The following is a 23,127-nucleotide window of genomic DNA, read 5'->3' as shown; positions in this document are numbered from 1 at the left end:
GGAGGGAGAGCTCAGGAGAGGCCAACCTGCCGGCCCCTTAATGGGACACTTCCAGGATCCGGGACTGCGGGAGCAGCAATTTCTGTGGTTTAAGTCCCCCAGACTGTGCTGTTTACTTAGGCATACATAATCTAAGGCCAAAAGAACTGGCACTTCTGTCAAGTGAAAGAGAGAACTGAGGTACAGTTGTGTAAGATATTTAAATATGTGACACAAAGGAAACATAAAGCAGGAAGGATTTAGACTCGATGTGAGAACTGTCATGATTGAACGGGGTTGCTGAAACTGGTTGCAGGGAACAATCCAAAGGAAAAACAGACCGTGGAGAGGCACATTTGAAAGCAGGTTCAAAGGATGTGTGTAGAAAGGTTGGATCTTAATGGATTACAGCCTTTTCTACACTCTGTTCCAAAGAAGAGTAAAGGTAAAATGGGCTTCATGGTAAAATAAGGTTTGAAAACATGAAATGTTATACTTTGCTCTACTGCAGAATTTCTTGGAAGCTTTTATGAGCTCCGCAAAGCTCCAGGAGGGAGATAGAGCAATATTTGATGACAGAACCCGTCATCTGAGACACCACGGGTGATGCTTCTTCCTAGGGGCCTATTCTCAAAGGAGATGGATCAAAAGAAGCTTGGCTACTTTCAGGGACATCCCCCTAACGATGTCAGCCAGCTCTTGGGGCAGTACTGGGGTACAGTTACGGAGGACTGACACAGAGGGGACCACAAAGTGGTGGGTGATAGGTGCGTGCCCTTGAGCTTTGTTAACCGTGTGATCTTAAGCAAGTTCCTCAGCCTCCAGTCTGGAGTTCAGTTTCCTCACCTAAAACACACTCTGAGTACTCATCACCATGGGGATTTCTGCAGATGATATGGCAAGAACTAGGCTACAGGCTTTCCACGGGAAGTATTCAGTACGGATGAACTATTCTACAGGTTATAGGGTGCCATAACGTGGCCTTCCCCAGTGTTAACAACTTCTGGGGAGGTGCTAGGGCACGGTACATTCACTCATGCAAATCACTGTCTTCCGCAGGCCAGAGGCTGGTGCAACAGGAAGAAATCCATCTGTGCTCTGCCTGATTCCATGTCAGGGCAACGCACCTATGGGCAGAAGGGCAGGTGGGTGTTCATCCCCTCCCTACCCTGCTCCTTTGAAGTGGCCCCATCAGGCCAACTCAGAGAGCCCTATGTAGCCGCCTTCACTGGGAGCTCAGTTATTCAGTGTTAAGAGCCTTGACCGCCAAATAAAGACAACAACAGAAAATAACAAAGAGCTTTATTTTCATGTCACTGTCCTACTTTCTTCTAGTTGTTGCTAACAACCTGACAGTGTGTCTCTACCCCCTCGATTCCTACACTGTTCAACATACCAACAGTCACAAATATATCACCTTATGGAGGAGATAAGTAGCTTTTTCCTAAAGCCCACTGGGCACAGCAGGGAGGTGGCCAACTCCCTGGTCCCTCTCCTCCTCCCACCCTTCTCTTGGGGTCTCCATGCCACGGGAAAGGATCCAGGCAGGAGGCTGACCTCTCACCCACTACTCCATTCTCATCCCTGGATCCCTCTAGGGGAACAAAGAAAGAGAATTCCGTTGTCCTGCTTCTCAAATGGAGGGCCTTACAACCAACCAAGGTTTCAAACGCAAAACCAAACATCTGCAAAGCAATGTTGAGGCACAGCTGTTTTCCAGGTGCTTTCATTTTCACTGCCGCACCGCGGAAGTGCTTCCCTCTATTGTCCTCATGACTTTTCCTCATCCTTCACAATGGCAGAACTGGATGGGAAGAATGAACCGAAACGAGATAAGGGGGGAAAAAAAAATTCTAACCCTGTAGGAACTGCCTTCAACCTAACCAGTGAGATGGCTGGCAACACTCCTGATGTCCACCCCTCTGCCCCCCCCCGCCCTCTAGCTCCTGTGGCCAGGCCCAAATACTGACAGCACCCCCTTTCTGGACATTCAGGAATCAGGGCCCCTAAAGGGCTAGGATCTGTGAAGACGGGCAGGAGCCCCCTAGGAGAGCTGGACCTGTGCCTGCTCGTCGGGGGGCAGCCTGGGCTGGCACTGCGGGCACCACCACGTGAGCCTCTGGAAGCCACCCGGGGGCCCAAAGGCCTCTCTCCTGAGCTGGTGCCCCTCAGGGCACTGCTCCTTCTGGTAGATGTGCGTGTGCTGCTGTCTGCCCTGGAACTTGCCCTGAAGCCAGTCCGCACTGAACTGCACCACATGATCCACGAGGGCCTCAAGGCGCTGAGGGCTGAGGAGCGAGCCCAGAGAAAGGGGATGGATCCCGGCTCTGTACAAGGCTTCATTCTTAATGATGTTCCCTGGGGGGAGGCACGGAGAGGACAAGGGAAGGGGAAAGAACACACCGGTCAGGAGCCCCATCCACAAAACTAGCAAAGCAAACGGAAGCTGGCATGATGGCAGCGGGAGGGCTCCAGGGGATGACCTGGTGCCAACCCTGCCCTGGCCTGAGGGCTCTTGGGCAAGTCACCGACTCTGAGCCACTTCCCTGTCTGCCAACTGGGTTTGCTCACACTTACCTTCAAGGCTGTTGTGGAGACCAAAGAAAATAAAACTCATGTGTGGCCCTTGTCACAGCAAAGAGGTTATCAAAACAGCCTATGGAAGCCGACTGCCTGCGATGGAACCCTGCTCAACCAGATCAACCAAACTATGTGACCCTGGCAGGTTCCTTAGCTCCACATTCCTCATCTGTAAAATGGGGATCGCTTACCTGGCTTTTGTGAGCAGTAAATGAGAATTCTCTCTCTCTCTCTCTCACACACACACACTGAGCACTGTGGCTGGTATGGAGAGAGTACTCAGTAAATATTAGCCGTTTAAAATTAAAATTAAAATGTCAAGCATAATGCCTGAGATATAAAGCGTTTAGGAGGTATTATTTCATTATTTTTCTACTCCTGCCTCATTCTTGGTGAAGCCAGCCTTGACCCCTCCTTCCGGAATCAATAACTCTCTTCAGAATGTCCCAACGCTGCACTTCCTTTAGCCTCTACCAGGCATTTGTCACAACCCATCTGAAGTTGCAGTGAACTGAGCCCATGCTTGCCAGGCCATTAATAATCTCCTGAAGGAGAGACGTTGAACTTGGTAGAAGGCAAGCATTCAGCATGTGTGAGATGAATGGATGAATGAAATCACTGCAATCTGCAAGGGCTTCATGATCACACCCCTAGTCACACAGAAATGTTTCTCTACAATTCCCTGGCAAACTACCTGGATTCCGAGCTCAGCCGCACCACTTACAGCAATGTGACCTTTGCTTTGGCTTCTTTGTGTGAGTAAAGGGAAAACAGGAAGGATAAAACTACGTGACTAGCATGTTAGATTCATGCGACAGATGTCGGCTGTTATTACTATTGTTAGGAACAATGACGTGTCAGTAGAGCATGAGCTCCTGCTGTAAATATCCCAAAGGCTCCTTCTGGAGATCTCTTTCTCCCGCAGGGCGCAGGGGCTCCCACAGTCTCGATGTGAAAAATGCAAGCCGCTGTCTGAGGAGCCCCCGGGGCCTCCTCCCCGCTCCTGAGGGGAGCTGTGCCTGCAGCAGGCACCTTCGGGCCTTGGGTATGAGGTGATTTTGTCATCAGCTCACTCAATAGCCTCAGCAGCCAGTCGCAGGGGCACTTAGGCCTCTGCTGGGGTAGTAAGGGCAGTTCTCAGAGTTCCGCTAGGTGGCTGTTCTGGTTTTCAGATCGCTCAGCTCGTTTCCCTACCTGAAACGCTCACGGTTTCATTGCTCAGGACACTTGAACAGAGGGAGGGAACCTGCTTCTTCACTCGTGTCTTTTAAGATCCTGACGGAGGCCTGAGGCATCTGTGCTTTGCCAGCAGGCAGTTCCATCTGCCCGAGAGAAGCCCCACTGGCAAACACAGTGCTCTCCCTTAGCAAATTGCAGCTTCCGGTTCCCAGCAGATACTGATTGAGTAACCGAGTACCTACTGTGTTGCAGGCACCACACCAGGCAGTGGAGGAGTCAAGGAGAAAGAAGACAGGGCTCCCGCCCTTTAGGAAGTTATACTGTGATGTGGCCACAGGCAGACTCCAGCTGATAATATAATTAGGATGTGAATTCCGAAGCCAGGAGAGAAGTTAGAGATTGCCTAATCTAACTCCCTCAGTTGACTTATTTATTTTTTTAAAGATTTTACTTATTTATTTGAGACAGAGAGAGAGAGAGCATGAGTGGTGGGGAGGGGAGATGGAGAGGGAGAAGCAGACTTCCTACTGAGTAGGGAGCCCAATGTGGGGCTCGATCCTAGGACCCAAAGATCATGACCTGAGCCGAAGGCAGATGCTTAACCAACTGAGCCACCCAGGCATCTCAAAGGAAGTGAAGCTAGAGAGATTAAGTGACTGCCTCAAGCACAGCTGAGGTGGGTCCCATCCCTTTCCCATCAGTCATACCTAAGCCTGAGAAGTATCTTTGGTCCAACAGTGTATAGCAGACAGGCTGCTCCTGGCCCAGAGCTTCCAAGGCTTGTCCTCGATCGAACTTTTCCGACAAGATGTCAGAGGTGGGTCTGACCGCTGGGGAAGAGCTCCAAGACATCTGACAATTATAAAATGCCAGGAAGCCGCCACCACCAAAGTACAGGACCAACCTGGGAAGAAAGAAAAGATCCTAAGTGCACGCAGTTCAGGGCACACATACATACAGCTTCCACTCGAGACTCAAGTCACGTGTCCACAGCACTCCCACTCCACAGTCAAGATTCACCCAGGGAAGCTAAGACCCCAAAAGAGAAAAGGGATGGCTCTGCCAGAATCATAAAAATCTCAGGGCTAAATGCAGTAATTAAAAGAAAACATATATATTGCTCCATCTTTCTGATCACAGCCATGCATGTTCACTGAAGACAATGTGATGTAAGGAAGTCTCAAAGCTCAGGAGGTATGGCTACCTGCATAAAAGCAAAGTTTGTTAGGAAGGACAGAGAAACGGATGCTAGAGAGGCACCACTCCCAGTCCAGGTTAGGATTTACCAAGAAATACATACCCACCCATACGCCCATGGACTTCCTGAATTCCAAGGACACAGGGGAAACTTTCTGAACTTTGATAAAGAAATGATGGGTTACTGTGTAAGGGCAGATAATCAGACTGTAACTGGACTCCGTACCTGAAGGGGAATATCCATATATCTGACCTAGATGGTATTCTGATGTGGAAGTAAAAGGACAACTTTATTTTTTTAATTTTATTTATTTATTTGAGAGAGTGAGCGAGCATGTGCTTGGGGGGAGGAGCAGAGGGAGAGGGACAAGCAGATTCTGTGCAGAGCACGGAGCCTGAGGCGGGGCTCGATCCCACAAGAGATCACGACCTGAATCAAAATCAAGAGTCAACACTCAACCGACGGAGCCACCCAGGTGCCCCTAAAAGGACAATTGTAGAGGAAAAGGCCTCAGAGACACATCTACCATAGTATCTGAGGTAATTACTCAAGGAAAAATAAATGCCCAATGGAAATGCAATCAGCAGGGACCTCAAGCCAAGGGGAGAGGAAAAGGGTAGGACATAAGGGGCGGCCCTGGGGTGCATAATATTTATGGTGAGAGATCTAGAGGACTGGACGATAGCACAGCTGAGAACTGTAACGTGTTAGGAAGGAATTCTTGAATCAGAAGATACCCATGTTGACCACTGGAAGCGAGAGGTGCTGTGTGATCACTAAGGAGCTGAGGCACTTGGCGCTCCTAAAATGCCAGATTATCTCAGTACTGATCAGCGGAAAACAAAGAGGATGAGGAGGACGAGAAGCCCATCTGAGCTCTGGATGAGGGGGATATCGCCCTGCTGAAAACGTATGGTCAGAGCACTGACTCTAGGCAGATGAAGCAGGTTGAAGATGACATGCGACAACTTCTTATGAAGCTTCATGAGCTCACTGGTATGAAAGAATCTGATACTGGCCTGGCCTCACCAGCGCTCTGGGATTTGGTGCAGAAAAGCAAACACTGCAGAGTGAACAGCCTTTGAGGGTTGCGAGGTGTACAAAGATAATCAGTGCGGACTCGAAGGACCCAAAGCACATTATCAATGTGAAGCAGTTTGCCTAGTTTGTGGTGGATCTTAGTGATCAGGTAGCACCTGTGGACACTGAAGAAGGAATGAGAGTCAGCATGGACAGAACTAAGTATCAAATTCACATTCCGCTGCCTCTTAAGACTGATCCAACAACAACAACAAAAAAAGACTGATCCAACAGTCAACCATGATGCAGGCGGAGGAAAAACCTAATGTCACATACATCGATGTGGCTGGCTCTAAGGAACAGATTCAGAAACTTTGAGTAGTAGTTGAAACCCCATTACTTCATCCAGAGAGGTTTGTTAACCTTGACATTGAGCCTCCCAAGGGTGTGCTCCTCTTTGGTCCACAGGTACAGGCAAGACACTGTGCTTGGGCAGTTGCTAACAGGACTGATGCTTGCTTTTCGAGTTACTGGATCTGAACTTGTACAGAGGAATGTCGGTGAGGGGGCTCGAATGGTTCATGAACTCTTTGAAATGGCCAGAACAAAAAAAGCCTGCCTTATCTTCCTCGATGAAATTGATGCTATTGGAGGGGCTCATTCTGAGGATGCCACTGAAGGAGACAATGAAGTGCAGAGAACAATGCTGGAACTGATCAATCAACTGGACAGTTTTGATCCTTGAGGTAACATTAAAGGGCTCACGGCCCCCACGAGACCTGACACTTTGGACCCAGCACTGATGAGGCCAGGGAGACTGGACAGAAAGATTGCATTTAGCTTACCTGATCTAGAGGGTCAGACTCACATTTTTCAGATTCGTGCTCGTTCAATGAGTGTTGAAAGAGATGTCAGATTTGAGTTGTTAGTGTGACTGTGCCCAAATCGCTCTGGTGCTGAGATGAGAAGCATCTGCACGGAAGCTGGTATGCTTGCCATCAGAGCACGGCGAAAAATCCCTACCGAGGAGGATTCCTTGGAGGCTGTAAATAAGGTCATTAAGTCTCATGCCAAATCCAGTGCTACTCCCTGCCATATGACATACAGCGGAGCCCTGAAGGCTTTCATGAAAACCCTGTTTTTCAGTGGAATCCTAACCTTACTAAATAGACTTGTTAATAACCATTACATACACAAAAATAAAGGGTTTCAAAACTGAATAAAAACAAATAAGATACACATGTTACTGTGTTTTTAATGTTAATCAACTTAATTACATATAATTAATAATATATAGTTAACAATCTGGAACTAAAATTCTAAACTATCTCAGCAAACGCAGGAGATAGGGTGGGCAAGACAAAAGAAGTGGGGAAGTAGAAATATTTCAAAGGCCTCCTCTCAGAAGGATGAAGGAAGGGAGCAAAAAACCAGTTTCAATAAGAAGGGAGACATGTTATTAGTTTAATGTTATTAAACATTTGGTTGTTATTAACTAAGAAAAAATATGGGTCTAATTTAAAGGGAATATTATTACCAACAAAAACAAGATGAATAGCAGTACTCGCAATTTATACTCAACAGGAGTTAAAAAGGGGGGGGGCAGGGGGAAAGAAAGAAACTTGAGAAATCCAACAGAAGAAAAGAAACAAGGTATAATAAAATGGCAAATGGAAGAAAATCCAAATACCACAGTTACCTCATTTCAAAACAAAGAGTTTTGGTTTGAGTTTAAAAAGATACAAAAGCCAGATACGTGCTGTTTGTAAGAAATATACCTAAAATAAGTGAAAAGGCACTCCTGTAAAGCACACCCTAAGTGGAAAAAGACCAAGGGGGCCAGCCAAACACAGAGTGGCGTTATTACCATCAAGAAAAGCAGAATTCAAGACCAAAGGCAAATAGAGGATCTGTTATTATTTATTTTATTTATTTATTTATTTATTTTTGAGAGAGAGAGAGTGAGGGAGGTGGATGGTAGGGGCAGACGGAGAGGAAGAGAGAATCTTAAGCAGACTCCATGTTCAGCGTGGAGCCTGACACAGGGCTCGAACTCACGACCCTGAGATCATGACCTGAGCCCAAATCAAGAGTCGGATGCTTAACTGACTGAGCTACCCAGGCGCCCGGAGGGTATGTTATTATTTAATAAAGCTGCAAAGAAGTCAGAGACCTTGATGCTTTGGACAACAGGGCAGCAAACATATAAACACACTAGAAAGACAAGGAAAAACCTCATAAAACCACAATCACTCTAGAGGCTCTTAATGCTCTTCTTCCCACATTTGGCATATTAAGTAAACAAAAAACAAGCAAGGATAGAGAGTTTGAATTATCAAAGCAATAACCTGTTCTTAATAGTTACATAAGATTTTACTTTTTATGAACATACTACCTTCATTTATGTATATAAATGGTAAGAAAAGATCAATGATGTGTTTGACTGCAAATTTTAATAGATGCCCAAAGTAGAAAATTCACAGGCTGATATCTTGATCACAATCCAATAAAAATAATGACAACAAAACGATGACCCCACTCAAACATTTGGAAAATAAGAAAATACTCTTCCCATATAGAGTATATAAAACTGATATTATTTATTTGAAAGATCAACAAAGTTGATAAACTCTGGTAAGCCTAAGTAAGTAAAAAAGGGGGGTAGGTGACAAAGGAAAATAAAGAACATGAAGAAGAAAAAGGCAGACATAACTTCACAAGAGATTTAAAAAATAAGAGAATGATATGTGTTAACTCTGTGACAATAAATTTGAAAACCCAGTTAGGGATGAGGCTTGTTGGTGAAGAGCATTTCAACTGCCCTAGCTGGTGACTAATTTAGCAATCAGCCCATGAACCAGCTTCAGGCCATGAAAGGTTTGCTGAGAGTTTCTGAGAAAGCTCTCCTCGCTCGTCTGAACTTCTAGAAATGACCCTCTCTTCCCCTCTTCTCTCTTCCTGTGTCGACATAAGGCCTGGAACTGCAAGAGCCTCTTGCTGCTGGTCTAAGGATGATACCAACATGTGGGGAAAGGTACAGACAGAAGAATCACAAGAACATGAAGCCCAAAGCTGGGAACTGAGTCAACACCATAGCCCACCCTCGCTCGAAACTTCCAATTATGTGAGCCAAAAAATCTCCTCCTAACCCTTAATCTAGTCTCAGTTATCTTCACATCCAAAGCATCTTACTAGCCCTACATCATATCGTAAACACACACTACAGTTCTGAACATAAAAATATATCATTATGAAACTTTAGAAATGGAAGAGTAGTGTGGCTTTTAGGTAGAAGAGGCCTTCTTTAGCAAGAGGGGAAAACTCAAGGGCTATCGCGGAAAATACTGACCACTGACTACATAAAAATTTAAAATCCCAGGGGGTGGGAAGATGGGCAAAATATATACAGAGGATTAAGAGGTATACACTTCCAGTTATAAAGTAAGTAAGTCATAGGGATGAAAAGTACAGCATAGGGAATATGGTCAATAATATTGTAATAACATTCTTTGGTGACAGATGATGACTACATTTATTGTGAGCACTGAGTAATGTCTAGAATTGTTGAATCATTATGTTCTACACCTGAAACTGATATAACATTGACGTTAACTATACTTATATAAACATTTTTTAAAAAAATAGGAATTTAAAAAAAAATTTTTTTTAGGTTTATTTTAGAGAGCAGGAGCGCATGAGTGGGGGGAGGGACAGAGGGTGAGAGTCTCAAGCTGACTCCCTGCTGAAAGTGGAGCCCGACGCGACGCGGGCCTCCATCTCATGATCCATGAGATCGTGACCTAAGCCCGAAACCAAGAGTTGGACACTTAACCGACTAAGCCACCCAGGCGCCCCTAAAAAATGTTTAGATCTTGAATGCCAAAAGGCACAAATACTGTCAAAGGACACAGGTGGACTTGAAACAACATTGGCATCACATCACAAAGATTAACACACAATGTACAAAAGCCTCTACAAATTGATAAAAAGTATACAAACAACTCAAAACTAGTTAAGAATTCAGCTAAATGATGGGCGCCTGGGTGGCTCAGTTGGTTAAGCGACTGCCTTCGGCTCAGGTCATGATCCTGGAGTCCCAGGATCGAGTCCCGCATCGGGCTCCCTGCTCGGCAGGGAGTCTGCTTCTCCCTCTGACTCTCCTCCCTCTCATACTCTCTGTCTCTCATTCTCTCTCTCTCTCAAATAAATAAATAAAATCTTTAAAAAAAAAAAAAAAAGAATTCAGCTAAATGAGCACTTAGGCAAGGCCGTAAGGGTGTTCATTCTCAGTGACCAGCAATGACTCTTCTGGGAATCTACACTGAGGTAATAATCCTGAGCATGGACAGAGTTCTACACACCAAGATAGTCTTCTCACCAATAGCAGATGAAAACTAAGACAATTCTGTCCCTAAATTCAGAGTGCACTAGTCAAGCCATAAAATGTCCTTCAGGGCCATCCCACTCTCAAGAGCCATGCTTGTTGGGAAAGTTCTTCCCTTTTACTAAGCTGCCCCAGTACGTTTCCACCCCTCTCTGGATGCAGACCACAGTCTACTTTCTATCATGGGTACTCTCTCCTACAAAGTAGGCTGCTGGAGAGCAGTGGGATACCCACCTGAGTGAGCACAGAGCCCAGCCCCAAGCCTGCACATGGGGGCCGTGTGAAACACCACAGACCCTACAGAGCCACAGCCTACAGCCTGCCCAGCCATGCCGTTACCTGGGAGTGGGGTCCCTCCAGTCGCCCCTCTTGTTTGCTTTCTTCGCTCTGGAGAACTCGTTCACCCAAATGCTGCCAAACAAACCAAAGCTGACCTGCAGCCACCTTTCAGCACCTCCTGCAGGCATGTCTCCCCGCAAATGCTCCACACCACTCTCTCCACTGGGAGCAACAAGCTCCAGGGACTGAGAGGACTGCTGAGAGATTTTCTGGCTGCTGGGCCCCGAGGCCTGCTTTTGGTCCTGAGCCTCTTCCTTCCTCTCTCCTTCTTCTACAGACTCTGGCAGTGAGATGTTGCCAAGGGACCCGAGTTCTTCATCTGGATCAAATCTAAGGAATAATTTCTTTCCATGGACCTACAAAAAAACGAACATGATCTAAGTCTTTGCTATGGACTTGTTTGTGCCCCTCTCCCCGCCACCCCAAATGTGTATGTTGAAACTTAACCCACAATGTGATGGTATCTGGAGGTTGCGCCTCTGGGAGGAAATTAGGTCATGAGGGTGAAGTCCTCATAAATGGGATTAGTGTCCTTATGAAAGAGGTCCCAGAGAGCTCCCTTGCCCCTTGCACCATGTGAGGACAGCAAGAACATGGCTGTCTATGAACCAGGAAGCAGGCTCTCACCAGACACCGAATCTGCAGGCTGTCTGATCTTGGATTTCCAGCCTCCGGAACTGTGAGAAATAAATTTCTGTTGGTTATAAGCCACCCAGTCTGTGGCGGTCTGCTATAGCAGTCTGAATGGCCTAAGACAGCCTTAGGGAATGCTAGAAGAGGTATATGCAGATGTTTATCCTAATGCAAACTTATCCCTTCTTGTCTCTTCAAGGAAGCTTCCCAAAGCCGAGTATTTTGGACCTGCCTTTTGCTCTTTGCTCCAGTGGTGTGGGCAGTTAGCACATGGTTTTCAAAGTGATTGAAAACAAGAAGAATTGGATTAGCAGTAACATAGATCCATGCTAGACAGCAGGACCACCCTAGAATAACTGAGGGGAAATGCTCGCAATGTTTTCACAGATTAGCTGAGATATAAATACAAATTGTCATCCCGTATTTAATTCATAATACCTTTTCTTTGTTAGAAATAATTAGCTTGTACGCACACACACGCACATGCACCATCCACAAATTGAGAGCAGCTAAAGTACTGCATTTTATATACTGTAAATAGACAATGTATGTTACACATTGTAAAATTTGGTACCTCTCACTCACTGAAATTGGATTTGGTAGAAGAAATGACCACAAGAGAACTCACAATAAAAAAATGACTATCAATAGAAATCGAATACTGACATAAAAACTGATCAATGGATCAAACCATAAAATGTACATAAAATGTACAAAGGAAAAGAATTCACCTCATCCCAATGAAAACGATTTTGGGAAAAAAAGATGAGAAAAGGAAATGTATGTAAAAGAATGTTCCAGGTGCTTTGTATTCTGTTTTTATACTGCTAGCCCTACTATGTAATGTGCATATCCAGATTCCAGGATGAGCCTGTTCTGCATGATCTGGAATTTAGGCAGCCTTTCAAAACCAAAACACCTGGCATCAATAGTGGAAATGCCTGTGTTACTTCTTTGGCCTCCAAAAGTACATACTTAGAGATCATAGTTCTGATATGATCTCCAATTTGTCAATCAGTATAAAAATTTTAACTGTAGCAGTCCTCTCCCTAAAAGAAGGCATTACCTTTCTAAATAATTCCAGAATAACTCATCTGCAAATGTGAGCACAACAGTTTGCTGCCACATATTAGAAATGGCTTAACTGAGCTACATAAAAAACTGAGCAAGAATTAAGTGGGCATAATAGAATTTGCTCCAGAAAATACTTTTCTGATGCACATTCACTAATGTAGGTATAATGCTGATGAAAGTATCTGCCATATGTCCCTCAGGGTCAAAACATTTAGCAGGTCAAAAATGCCTAGCTCAGGACATCTTTGTGTCCTCTCCAACTATGGCAATTTCTACTGTCCCTCTTTTAAATTCCTGGGACATCATTTTTACTTCAATTAACTGACCATTAATTGAGCTTTTACAGTGTGCCAGGCAGTGTGCTAGGCTCTGAGGGGCATACAGAGGAGGAAGGCTCCACTCGTTCCCTCTGGAAACTCAGTATTTGAAGAGAAGCAAATTCTGACACACACTACAACATGGATGAACCTTGAAAACATTATATTCGGTAAAAGAAGTCACAAAAGAACACACGTTGCATGACTCCATATATGTGAAATGTCCAAAAAAAGGGCAAATCTATAGAAATAGAAAATAGGTTAGTGGTTGCTTAGGGCTGGGGGCGGAAGGCAGGGGTGAAATGGGGAGTGACTGCTAATGGGCACAAGGTTTCTTTCTGGAGATGAAAATGTTCTAAAATCGACTGTGGTGATGGTTGTACAACTTTGTGTGAAGACACTAAAAGCCATGAATTGCACACTTTAAGTGGGTGAATTGTATGTTATGCGAATTATATTTCAGTAAAGCTGTTATGTATTTTTTAAAAATTGGAGGACTGGTTAAAAGTCTAAGTATGTAGGGGGGTTGGATTGGAGCTCCCACACCACCCAAACTAAGACGGAACAGAAACATTAACAGCCATGTAAGGACTCAATACTTATCCCCCACGCACTCTTTCTCAGGCAGCTCCTGGAATGTGTGCTTTGCAAAATGAGGGTATAACAAAGGAGAAGATAATGGACCAGGTGTAAGGAGACTATGACTACCTTCCAATATCCCTCTCCCCTCTTCCCTACTAACAAATCTACCCATTTACAGGGACCTCAGTAACCTCAGCTACTGATTTGGGGGGGACCTCAATGTCCTCAGCTAAAAATCTGTCTCCCAGACTCCCTTAGAGATGGGGCAGCCAGTGAAATATACACAGGAATAGTCAAATGTAGTTTCCAGAAAAGCTCTTTGAAACAGGTGAACCAGCTTCCAGGTCCCTTCTGCCCTATCTCCCTTCCTTCCTTTTTCTTCCTGCCTAGAACGTAATGGCTGGAATCTCAGCTGCCATGTTATCACCATGAGGATGAGGGTCACACCCCAGGGAGGAAAAAGCACAAGGAACTTGGTGCCCAGTGATCTCATGTTGCTCCCATACCACTCTGGACTTCCCATTAAGTCAAGGGAGAAAAAAAAAAAACCACAAACTCCAGACATGAATAAGCACAATTCCACTACAGAAACTGGAGAACCAACAAGGAAAGAGGGAAAGAACTTGCCAGAAAAACAGGTCGCACAGAATGGAGCCAATCTCTTCCCTGCTTCATTAGCCCACTGTGCTCATTCTATCTCCATTTGCCTGTCTGTAACTGCTTCACAAACCTGAAATACGCTTTCTTTTCCTTTTGGTCCATCTAAATCCTCCATCCTTCAAGGTCCCACTCAGAACCCACTTCCTTCATGAAGTCTTTTTTTTTTTTTTTTTAATATTTTATTTATTCATTTGAGAGAGAGAGAGAGAGAGCAGGAGTGGAGGGAAGGGGCAAAGGAAGAGGGGGAAGCAGACTCCCCGCTGAGCAGGGAGCCCACTCGGGGCTTGATCCCAGCACCCTGGGATCATGACCTGAGCCGAAGGCAGACGCTTAACCAACTGAGCCACCCAGGTACCCCCATGAAGTCTTTTACTCCAGGCTACAAGGACCTCTTCTCTGCTGAGGCCCTCAAATAGGTCTTAATTGTATGCTCCCCTCCTTCCCCTTCACTGTTACCTAACCCTTTTCCCCTGTTGTAGATACAGGTCATACTTTCAAAATTCAACTCTCAGCTCCTTAGGAGTTAGAGGTGCAAAGAAGGGAGCACAATGATGAGAACTTAGCCCCCTCATGCCAGGCAGTTCCCCAAGGCTGTGTCCCTCAGGGTTCTTGGGCTCCCACACCGATTTCTGCCTTGGTTTACTAGGAAACCAGCTCCCAGTTCCATCTCAAGGCTCCCTGTCCACACATTCTTCTGTCCACTCAGCCAGTCCGTAAATATTCTCGGTGAGCCAGCTCTGAGACAGGCTCAGGCTAAGTGCTGGGGTTCCAGAGATGAAAGGATCTAATCCTGCCCCTGCAAACCTTGCAGTAGTCTGGTCAAACAGTCCAAAAGCTCTCACGGTAGGAGCACAGACCCGGAGGTCAGGTGGCCTGGACTCCAGCTAGCCATGTCAACTTGGGTTGAGTGTTCTCCCTCTCTGAGCCCCCACCTCCAAATGTAGAAAATGTTAAGTGAAGGTCTAGAAGACCTCTTTCAGTTCTAACCAAGAATGGTTTTATAACCCGCGAGGTGTGTGTGAAGGACAGGGTGGAAAAAAGAGAATCAGCATTTACGGAGCACCTGTGCCAGACATCAAGTCTGTTTAATACAATTTTAACTGCTAAGTGATCTGTCCCCATTTTACAATTGCACAAACTACAGCTAAGAGATTAAGTAACTTACTTAGGAGCACACAGCTCAGCAGCAGAGTTCATTTATTTTCTCTATAGCCAATTATCATATATATGCTTCCTAAGAGCCGCCACTCAACGAAGGGCTAGGCATACAATACTGTGGAGGGCACAGTCCCCGCCCTGTTGCTCCTCTCCTCCATTCAACCAGCAGGACAAGTTCAGCACTGAGGATCCACTAGGAGGAAGGAGGGGGTGCCCAGTAAGCAAAGAGAAGTCTCTCCCCACCCTTAGAGCAGACAGGCCAGGTTTCTCAGAGGATGTGATGGCAAGGCTGAATCCTGAAGACAAGGAATTACCATGCTCACAAGAAAAGGACGGGAATGGGGGCAGAGTTGGGGGAAAAAGGAAGATCTGCCCGAGCAGGGGAGCTGCATGTCAAAACCGCGGGCAAGAAAGATTGGTAGAGGAGCCCCAGTAGTTCAACATGACTGCAAGAGAGATTTGGGACAGGGGAAGAAGCGGGCCTAGAGAAGGAGGCACAAATCAGACCACAGGAGCCCTGGGAGCCCCTTGAGGCAATTCTGCCTTATGCTCAGGGCATGGATGAGGCCACGAGAATCCAGATCAGAAGGCTATGCTCTTTCCTCACGTCCTTGCTAGTTCCTAACCATAGGTGCACATCAGAGTCCACTGGAGTGACCGGAATCACTCCAGACTCTGCATCAGAATCTCCAGCTCATGCGTGCACAGGGTACTTTTTCTAGTTCCATAGGCCACCGAGATGCCCAATTCTGGCTGAGAAACATCAGACCTAAAGAGGAGGAGCTGCGTGGGGGTCCTGGCGCGGTTGTCTTGGGCTCAAGGAAGTGATGGCATCAAAGTCTTGAGATAAATTCTAAGGGAGTCAATACATGTGCCGACGGAGCCAGCCCATTTATGTGAGGTATCGACCAAGCCCCAATGAACTCACCTGGGTGTCTTGGAGCCACAGGGACTGAAAGCTGGCAGGGTTCAGCTTCTGACTACTGCCCCCTGTCTTGACCACCTGCTGCCCCACAAAGGGGGAGACCAAGTGGTGGAACTTCCTCACAGATGGTCCTTCTGGCATCCCTGCAGGTAGAAATGGGGAAAAGAAGCCACTGACTTCGCTAGTTCTCTAGCATTTCTGGTGGGTGCCAAGTCCCAAGCTTTCCAGCAGCTATGTTGTTGCCATCGACTCGAAAAGTATATATGGCCAAAAAGGGGGTGTGGCTGAGAAGAGGGGTCAGATCAAAGAGAAAGACCAGCTGTGACAGGGTGTGGGTCGGTTTCCCAGTAATAGTTTCCCTTTCCAGCCCCTCTCACCTTTCCTCATGCAGCAAACACTTATTAAGCACCAACAGTGTGCTAAGACATCATGTCCTGGGAGCCCTCCACTTTGATCTTGTGGCAGTCGGAATGGGAGCTGGCCCTGGGTACTTTTTGCCTGCACTGTGGGCCCCAAACTCCTCTCCACGATTTCTCTGTCCTCCCCCTTCAGCAATACCAATCATTCCAACCCATTGCTGCAGATTTATCTCCCCACTTTTACGGGAGAAATGGTGATAGAAGAGAAGACTGTAAGGGACACAGAGACACAGATGTGGATCTGGTCTTCCCAGGACCACCCCACTAGTAGGAGCACTGTGTGTGTGTTGACAATGCAGAGCTCAGAACCATGACACGTGCAGACACAGGGTCATGTTAGTTCAGAGTATGGAGAGGCCACCTCCAGCTTAACAGCAGATAATTATCCCTGGTAACCGAAAACAGCTGGGGTTGTTTTAACCCTGACGTATGGTTATCTGTGACTCCCATCTCTCTCTGCCCCCAATCATCCAAGTTCACTCAGAGTTTATGTATAAAGCATTCAGATGTTTGAGTCTGAGTGGTCCGTACCCTGGCTTCTGGAAGCTAAGAGTCCCTCCCCACCCCCCTTACCCAGGGCACACTACTTAACCACCTGTTTCCCTCGCCTGCACATGACCCTGCAAGTTATGATGAAAACCCAAAGAACTAAGTAGGTACCTGGCAGAGTGGTAGCTACTGTAGTTTTAGCAATTCTAAAAAACAATTAAAAGTCTCTAAAATGAGGATGCCTCTTACTATATCCATGCTTTCTCATAGCTGAATTAGCAGCACATTCAATAATGTGTATTTTACATCTGATGGTGCTTTATACTCGCTAATAACTAGTGCTGTTTCCCCCAATCAGACCTTCAAGGCACTGGACAGGCCATACTGACAAGTGCTGGGTTGCAAGGAGACTTGCCTGACTGCAGCCCACCACCTTAACCTCAACCAGCTCTCAGTGTCCAGGTCATCCCCAACAGAGGAAGCTTCTGGAAAAGCTTTCACCTGAAATGCACCTAATCCTTGAAATCTCTTAACACATGGGCACATTTTTTAAGGTATACTTACGGAGATTTAAAACGGGGCAGCAAGTTGTCTCTGCCCTAGCCTTAAGGGAGTAGAAGCGGAAAGGACACAGGATTTGATGGGGACGTCTTGCCTACCCTCAAGCCCCCTCCCTCAAGAGGCTGACGGCAGTGAGGCTGGCTACTGGCTCCTAGCGGACCACACTCAAAGTGGCAGAGGAGAGCGGCGTCAGGGCGTCCTCTTTCCTACGGCTAACCACTCACTCCCCCAGGGACTCTAAAATGGCTGCTTTTCCCAACTCTTTCTCGGGGGTGAGGCGGGGAGATGGGGGGCCGCGGAGACAGGACTGAGGGGCACTGAGGGAGGCCCCCAGGGGTAAATGCTGGGCGGCACAGTGGTAAACCAACCAACCAAAAAACTGGGCCAGGGGTGCGGTTCCGTAAGGGATGCTTCTTCTAACTGTCGGTCACTGCGCTGTCTCGCCGGTAGCAGGTACCATCCTCCCCCGGCCTGCTTCCCTCTCCCCGCCCGCGCGGGCCACAGCGAGGGGCGGGCGGCTGCACTCACCGGCTCCGGGCCCGCGCCCCGCGGCGAAGCCCGCACGCCGCCTCCAGCGCCGGGCGGAGAGGACTCAGCTGGCCAGCGTCCGCGCACGCTCTGCCCGGGGACCGACGCGGAACGGCCCCGGGAGCCGGCAGCCGGGATAGGTCCCGAGCCGGGGAGGGGAGGGGTGGCGCGAGGCTCCTCCTTCGGGGGGGGAAGGGCTCGGGGTTCCGCCGGGGCGTGGGGTAGAGCCGGACTCCGCCCCCGGGGCGGGGGCGGGGCCCCGTCCTGGCTGCAGGGGGCGCGAGGCTCCTCCCCTGAGGGGCGTCGCTGGAGGCGGGGCCGCGGCCGCACAGGGGGAGTGGAGGGAGGGAGAAAGTGGGAGAAGGGCAGAGGGACGGAAATCCAGCACACGGCGGAGACGAGGCAAACCGCCTTGGGAACGTTTATTGTCTTACGGGGATAGGAGGTTATGGAGAAAAGTGAGGTTCCTGAATAAAACTTTGGGTGGTTCGGGCAAAGTCATTGAGTTGATTTTGAACGGCTTCCAAGCTCAGGTCATTTTGCAAAGGAAAAAGGTTGTCAAGAAATTCTCATGAAAGTTTTAAAGAGTGGGCTCTTTCACTTTATGTTATTTGAGTATTATTGATTTTGCCGTAAGCAAGTTTTGCTTTAAAAGCATGATTTAAATTTTTGTTTCAGAGAGTAATACAGATAAAACGGTAGACTATTCAGAAGTAATTATGTTCCATTGTTAGTTCTCCAAAGAGGATGGCGAGCCAGCCATTTCCAAGAAGACGGCAGGGAAGTTTGGGGAAGCGCCGGAGGAGGTGTTCCGGAAACTGTCCAGGATAGCCTGCACCATGGACCCGAGAGAGAGAGAGTCCTGAGGAGGACTTGGTCAGCACAGGAGACAGGCCCCGTTCTTTCTCGGGTTGTGTCCTGCTGAGTAAGAGGGAGCAGTGCAGGTGGCCTGAAGGGAATAGGGGCAGGAAGTGAGGAGAGGGAGGCTAGGAAGACTTGGGGTACTGAATTGCCTCAACACAGCGGGGACCCTAGAGACAGAGGGGATGAGGTTTGCAGGTGCTGAGTTTCCAGGAGGGATCCCCTGAGAACCTTCTGGTCTCCCTCTTTCTATATCTGTCCTCTTCTGGAGAACAACATCCCCACCGGGATGCCCCCTGCTGTAGGATCAGGTATACACCAACAGCAGCTTCTGGAGCCCCTAAATGCCCATTCTCTAGACCCCGGCTGAGCTGGGAAGGAAGCCAGAGCCACAATCATTGCCTCACCCCTTGGAACGAACGCCTGATGCCTCGGAAGGCTCTGCAGAGGCCAGAGGACTAGAGAGTTAAGAAACCAAATAGTTCACAGCTTGACTCTGTCATTTATAATAATAGCTATTTGTTGAGCACATACTATGGGCAAAGCACTGTTGTAAGCTCTTTATGTTAAACTGCCTCATTGTTAGCTGTGGGAGGACAAGTCACGGTATCTCTGTATCCATGTTTTAAGTGAGATATATACGGCTTTATCGTGGAAATATCAAAAAGCAGGGTTTCTCAAACTTTAATATGCCCATGAATCACCTGGGAATCTTATTTAAATGAAGATTCTGACTCAGGTTTCTAGCAGGACCCATGATTTTGCCTTTCTAACAAGCTCCCACGTCCTGCTGCTGCTGCTGGTCCAAGGACTGCACTTGGAGCAGCAAGGTCTTGGCAGTTGGTAGGCACTCAATAATAAGTATTCTTTGAATGAATGATTAAATGAGATATTAGAAGCAAAACACTCATAAACTGTAGAGTGCTATGCAAGTGTATGTAATCATCATTCTAAGACGATGAGGTTGGGGAAGGACAAACGCCTAGAAGAGTAACTCTGTAGAATAGCAGTGAAGAATATTGTTTCTGCATCAGACTCCCTGAGTCCAAATCTCACCACTCAGTGGGCAGAGCTTGAGCAAGTAATTTCCCTTTCTGTACCTCAGTTTCTTCATCTGTAAAATGGAGTGAAATGCCTACCTCACTGGGCCACTGTGGGATTTATTGAGGTGATTCACATAAATCTCTTAGCACTGGGCCTGGCATAGGGTTCAGTATGTTTCAGTTATTATTGTCTCCTGGATTGGGGGCAACCCTAAAACCCACGGGAGCCTGGGCCTCAGCATCTAGCTTTCTAAGGGCCATGGAACCAATTTCCTCCATCTTCCTTTGTGCCCCTGATTTCTCCAACAGGATTAAAGTTACAGTGAACATGAAAATCGATTAAAATGCAGCCACTTCAAAGACAGCGAAAAAGGAAGTGAAGGAGAAAAGCAGTAGAATCTGGTGAGGAATCAGATTGCCAAAGAAAGAGTTTGGGGATTCTGAACCACAGAGAGGAGGTTTTCTATGTCTCTAGAGGCGTATGAGTTCTGTGACCTTCAGTGAGTTACTTAAAATCCATGGGTCATATCTTCTTCATGTTGAAACATGACTGTGAGAACATATACATGTTTTGTGTGGATATATAAAGCTACTAGCAGAGTCTGACCTGCACTAGTGCTTAATAAGCAGTAGGTACTTTTTTTAGCACAATTTCTGGGCTGACCTCAGGTTGCTTGAAAATCGGGATTTTATAGTCTGGTGGTCACAGGCGAGGAGAACGCTGGTGCCCCCCCATGGTGAGTGCATTAACTGCAAGGACAGGACTTTGATGCGATGCCAATCTCAGAGCCTCTCTTGAAGGGTAGGCGCTTAAGAGTGGCTCTTCCTCACACCAGTTCCATGGCTTTGGGCGAGTCCCCTCAACAATGGTGGGACAGGAGGGCTTGGACCCGATGATCCCTGAGACCTCTCATGATCTGTAAATGAGTTAGCCTTGGCCTCCCAATCCAGGTATCCTTTTTCCTCCCGGGGTTCAGTTTTCTTTCAGTTCGACTCTCCCAGGCCAGCTATTGGAAACCTTGGCAATACTAACTTCCCCAAATCCTTAGCAGCTTGTGTCTTGTAACCCCATTGTATTCCCGCAGACTCCGGACCCATATCCTCCTGTAAGGAAGAAGCTACCAGGAATTCCTCAGTGCGCTGTCCTTGGGGGAACAACTGGATTTTAGGCCGCAGGGCTTCCTGGGAGCCTAGAGCAGCACCAGGGCCCCTGACAACTGCCCTGGGATTGTTCGGTTGCCTGACTTCATAGCTTAAATAGGAAGGTCCTACCAAGTGCCAGGATATCCTAGATGGAGCTGACCTGGTCAGTCTGACCAACACAGCCTTGCAGCATTGGACTAAACCAGAGCGTTGAGAGCAGGAGTTCTTAACCTGGGGTGTATGGAGACATTTCCAGAGTTCATAAAACCCCTAAAATCGTGACTAGTGTGCAAAATCTCAGGGTATGGTACCTTTCTGGGAAAGCGGACCTGGCTTTTATTATATTTTCAGAGGGGTCTGTGACCCCCCAAGTTAAAAAAAGCCACTGCCCCAAATTGCAGAAATGACTTACTAAAACGTTCTCTATGCGGGACCCTGCAGGAAGCCTCAGAAGTGCGTTCCAGTTCCATGACCTGCGGTTCCTCTCAAACCTCTTCAGTGCAGCTGCATAGTGAGGGAAGACACCAACTTCCCTCACTATGGGAAGGGTGTTGGATGGATTTAAGAAAACACATAGCATGCTTTCCTCTGCAGTGTGGCAGCCACAGAAGACCTGAAAATGTTTCCCATTTCAACCCTGCTTCGTTTGCTGGCAGCAGCTTTCAGAGTCTACAGAACATTCCTCAATAGCTCTTCACTGATAACAAATTCCTATCCTATGAGGGGCATTTAGAAAGGACTGGTGACAAAAATTGGTTAGGCGATGGAATTCTACTTGGGGCCCCAAACTAAACGTGGCTAAGAAGCCATTAGCCTGGTTCTTTTAGGTTGATATGAGCAGATTCTGGATGTCATCTAAAGGGAATTCCAATGTTTTTGCAATGGCGGCAACATTAGAATAAGTAGTCTCCAAGGTGGCTACTTTGTGAGACAATACTTATTGAATGTATAGCTTCTGAAACATTTTTAAAGCTCATTACTTAGGTCACAAGAAAAAGGTATAGTTCTCCATTTGAAGAAAATCAATCTGGAGTCTCCAGAAGGAGCATTTTCAGATATTGGGACCCTGAGGTTTCATGTGTACCAACAAGAATATGTAAGATTGAGAGAGAGGTGGGGTGTCTGGGTGGCTCAGTCGGTTCAGCATCTGTCTTCAGCTCAGTTCATGATCCTGGGATCCTGGGTTCGAGCCCCACTTTGGACTCCCTGCTTAGCGGGGAGTCTGCTTCTCCCTCTCCCTCTGCCCCTCCCTCTGCTTGTGCTTTCTCTCTCTCAAATAAATAAATAAATAAATCTTTTTAAAAAAAGATTGAGAGGTGAGCCACTTTCTTATAATTTCAGAGCTGTTGGCCCAGTGTCCTGGATGCTAGAGCTAATGCAGTGTGTCTCTGGGGAATAATGTCTTTAGGTCTTTTCCTGACCATTCTCACAACATGACAAAAAGAAAAGGTAGCCTGTGTTCCTTGTATGATACCAGATATGGTGAGGATAATTTCAGATTATTGGAGCTATCACGACTGCTTAGAACTCAAAGGGACCTTGAAGATCCCCTAGGTCCAAAACATTTTACAAAGATGCTGAGGTGAAGAGCCGTTTGGTGAACTGCCCCAAGTCATGCAGCTAGACGACAGCCAAACTGAACTACAATTCTGAAACCTCAGAGTCCATCTTTGACTCTTTCTGTTAGACTTCCTCCCTCAGTGTTTGAGGAAGCAGAAGCATGGGTAGAGATGGGTACGGAATCCAATGCAGAAGTATATGACAGTGGTCCCCTTCTAGAGCCCCTGGGGCCCAGAGATTCACCCAGTAGGAACCCACAAGCCGTTTTTAATGAGTCAGAATACCCCAAGGTAAACATCCATCCAGTTGCCATACCAAGATCGTAAAGCAAACCAAACTGAATGTCTTTGCATTGGGTGGGAACAGTATTGGCTCAGTGTATCAACTATCTGGCACTTGTTAGCGGAGGTTAGCAGTTATGCCTTTGTGCTTTTAAAAACGGAGGTGTCATTTACATGCGGTTCTGGTTTTGATCTATGAAAAATGAGGAAAAGC

General features: G+C 47.0%; 1 protein-coding gene and 1 pseudogene across 2 annotated transcripts; one reads left to right on the top strand and one right to left on the bottom strand.

The window, feature by feature from the left end:
• Nucleotides 1-1,264: 1,264 nt before the first annotated feature.
• Nucleotides 1,265-18,161, bottom strand: NEIL2 (nei like DNA glycosylase 2). 2 transcript variants are annotated; one of them, XM_006729381.3, is made up of 5 exons: nt 18,026-18,161; nt 16,032-16,171; nt 10,680-11,035; nt 4,446-4,642; nt 1,265-2,337 (listed from the first exon to the last, which is right to left on the bottom strand). In XM_006729381.3, the coding sequence occupies exons 2-5, from the start codon at nt 16,167-16,169 to the stop codon at nt 2,024-2,026; spliced, it is 1,005 nt and encodes a 334-aa protein (XP_006729444.2). In that variant the 5' UTR covers nt 16,170-16,171; nt 18,026-18,161; the 3' UTR covers nt 1,265-2,023. The 2 variants fall into 2 exon arrangements, with proteins under 2 accessions (XP_006729444.2, XP_030879659.2); XM_031023799.2 differs by lacking the exon at nt 18,026-18,161 and adding an exon at nt 17,870-17,890.
• Nucleotides 5,705-7,175, top strand: LOC102750988 (26S proteasome regulatory subunit 7 pseudogene; annotated as a pseudogene).
• Nucleotides 18,162-23,127: the final 4,966 nt, after the last annotated feature.

Source organism: Leptonychotes weddellii, chromosome 2 (assembly GCF_054177405.1).
Source record: "Leptonychotes weddellii isolate Sample4059 chromosome 2, ASM5417740v2, whole genome shotgun sequence".
In the NCBI taxonomy this organism is placed as follows: Eukaryota; Metazoa; Chordata; class Mammalia; order Carnivora; family Phocidae; genus Leptonychotes; species Leptonychotes weddellii.
The sequence above is the reverse complement of the archived record's forward strand: the minus strand, read 5'-3'. Positions and strand labels throughout refer to the sequence as shown.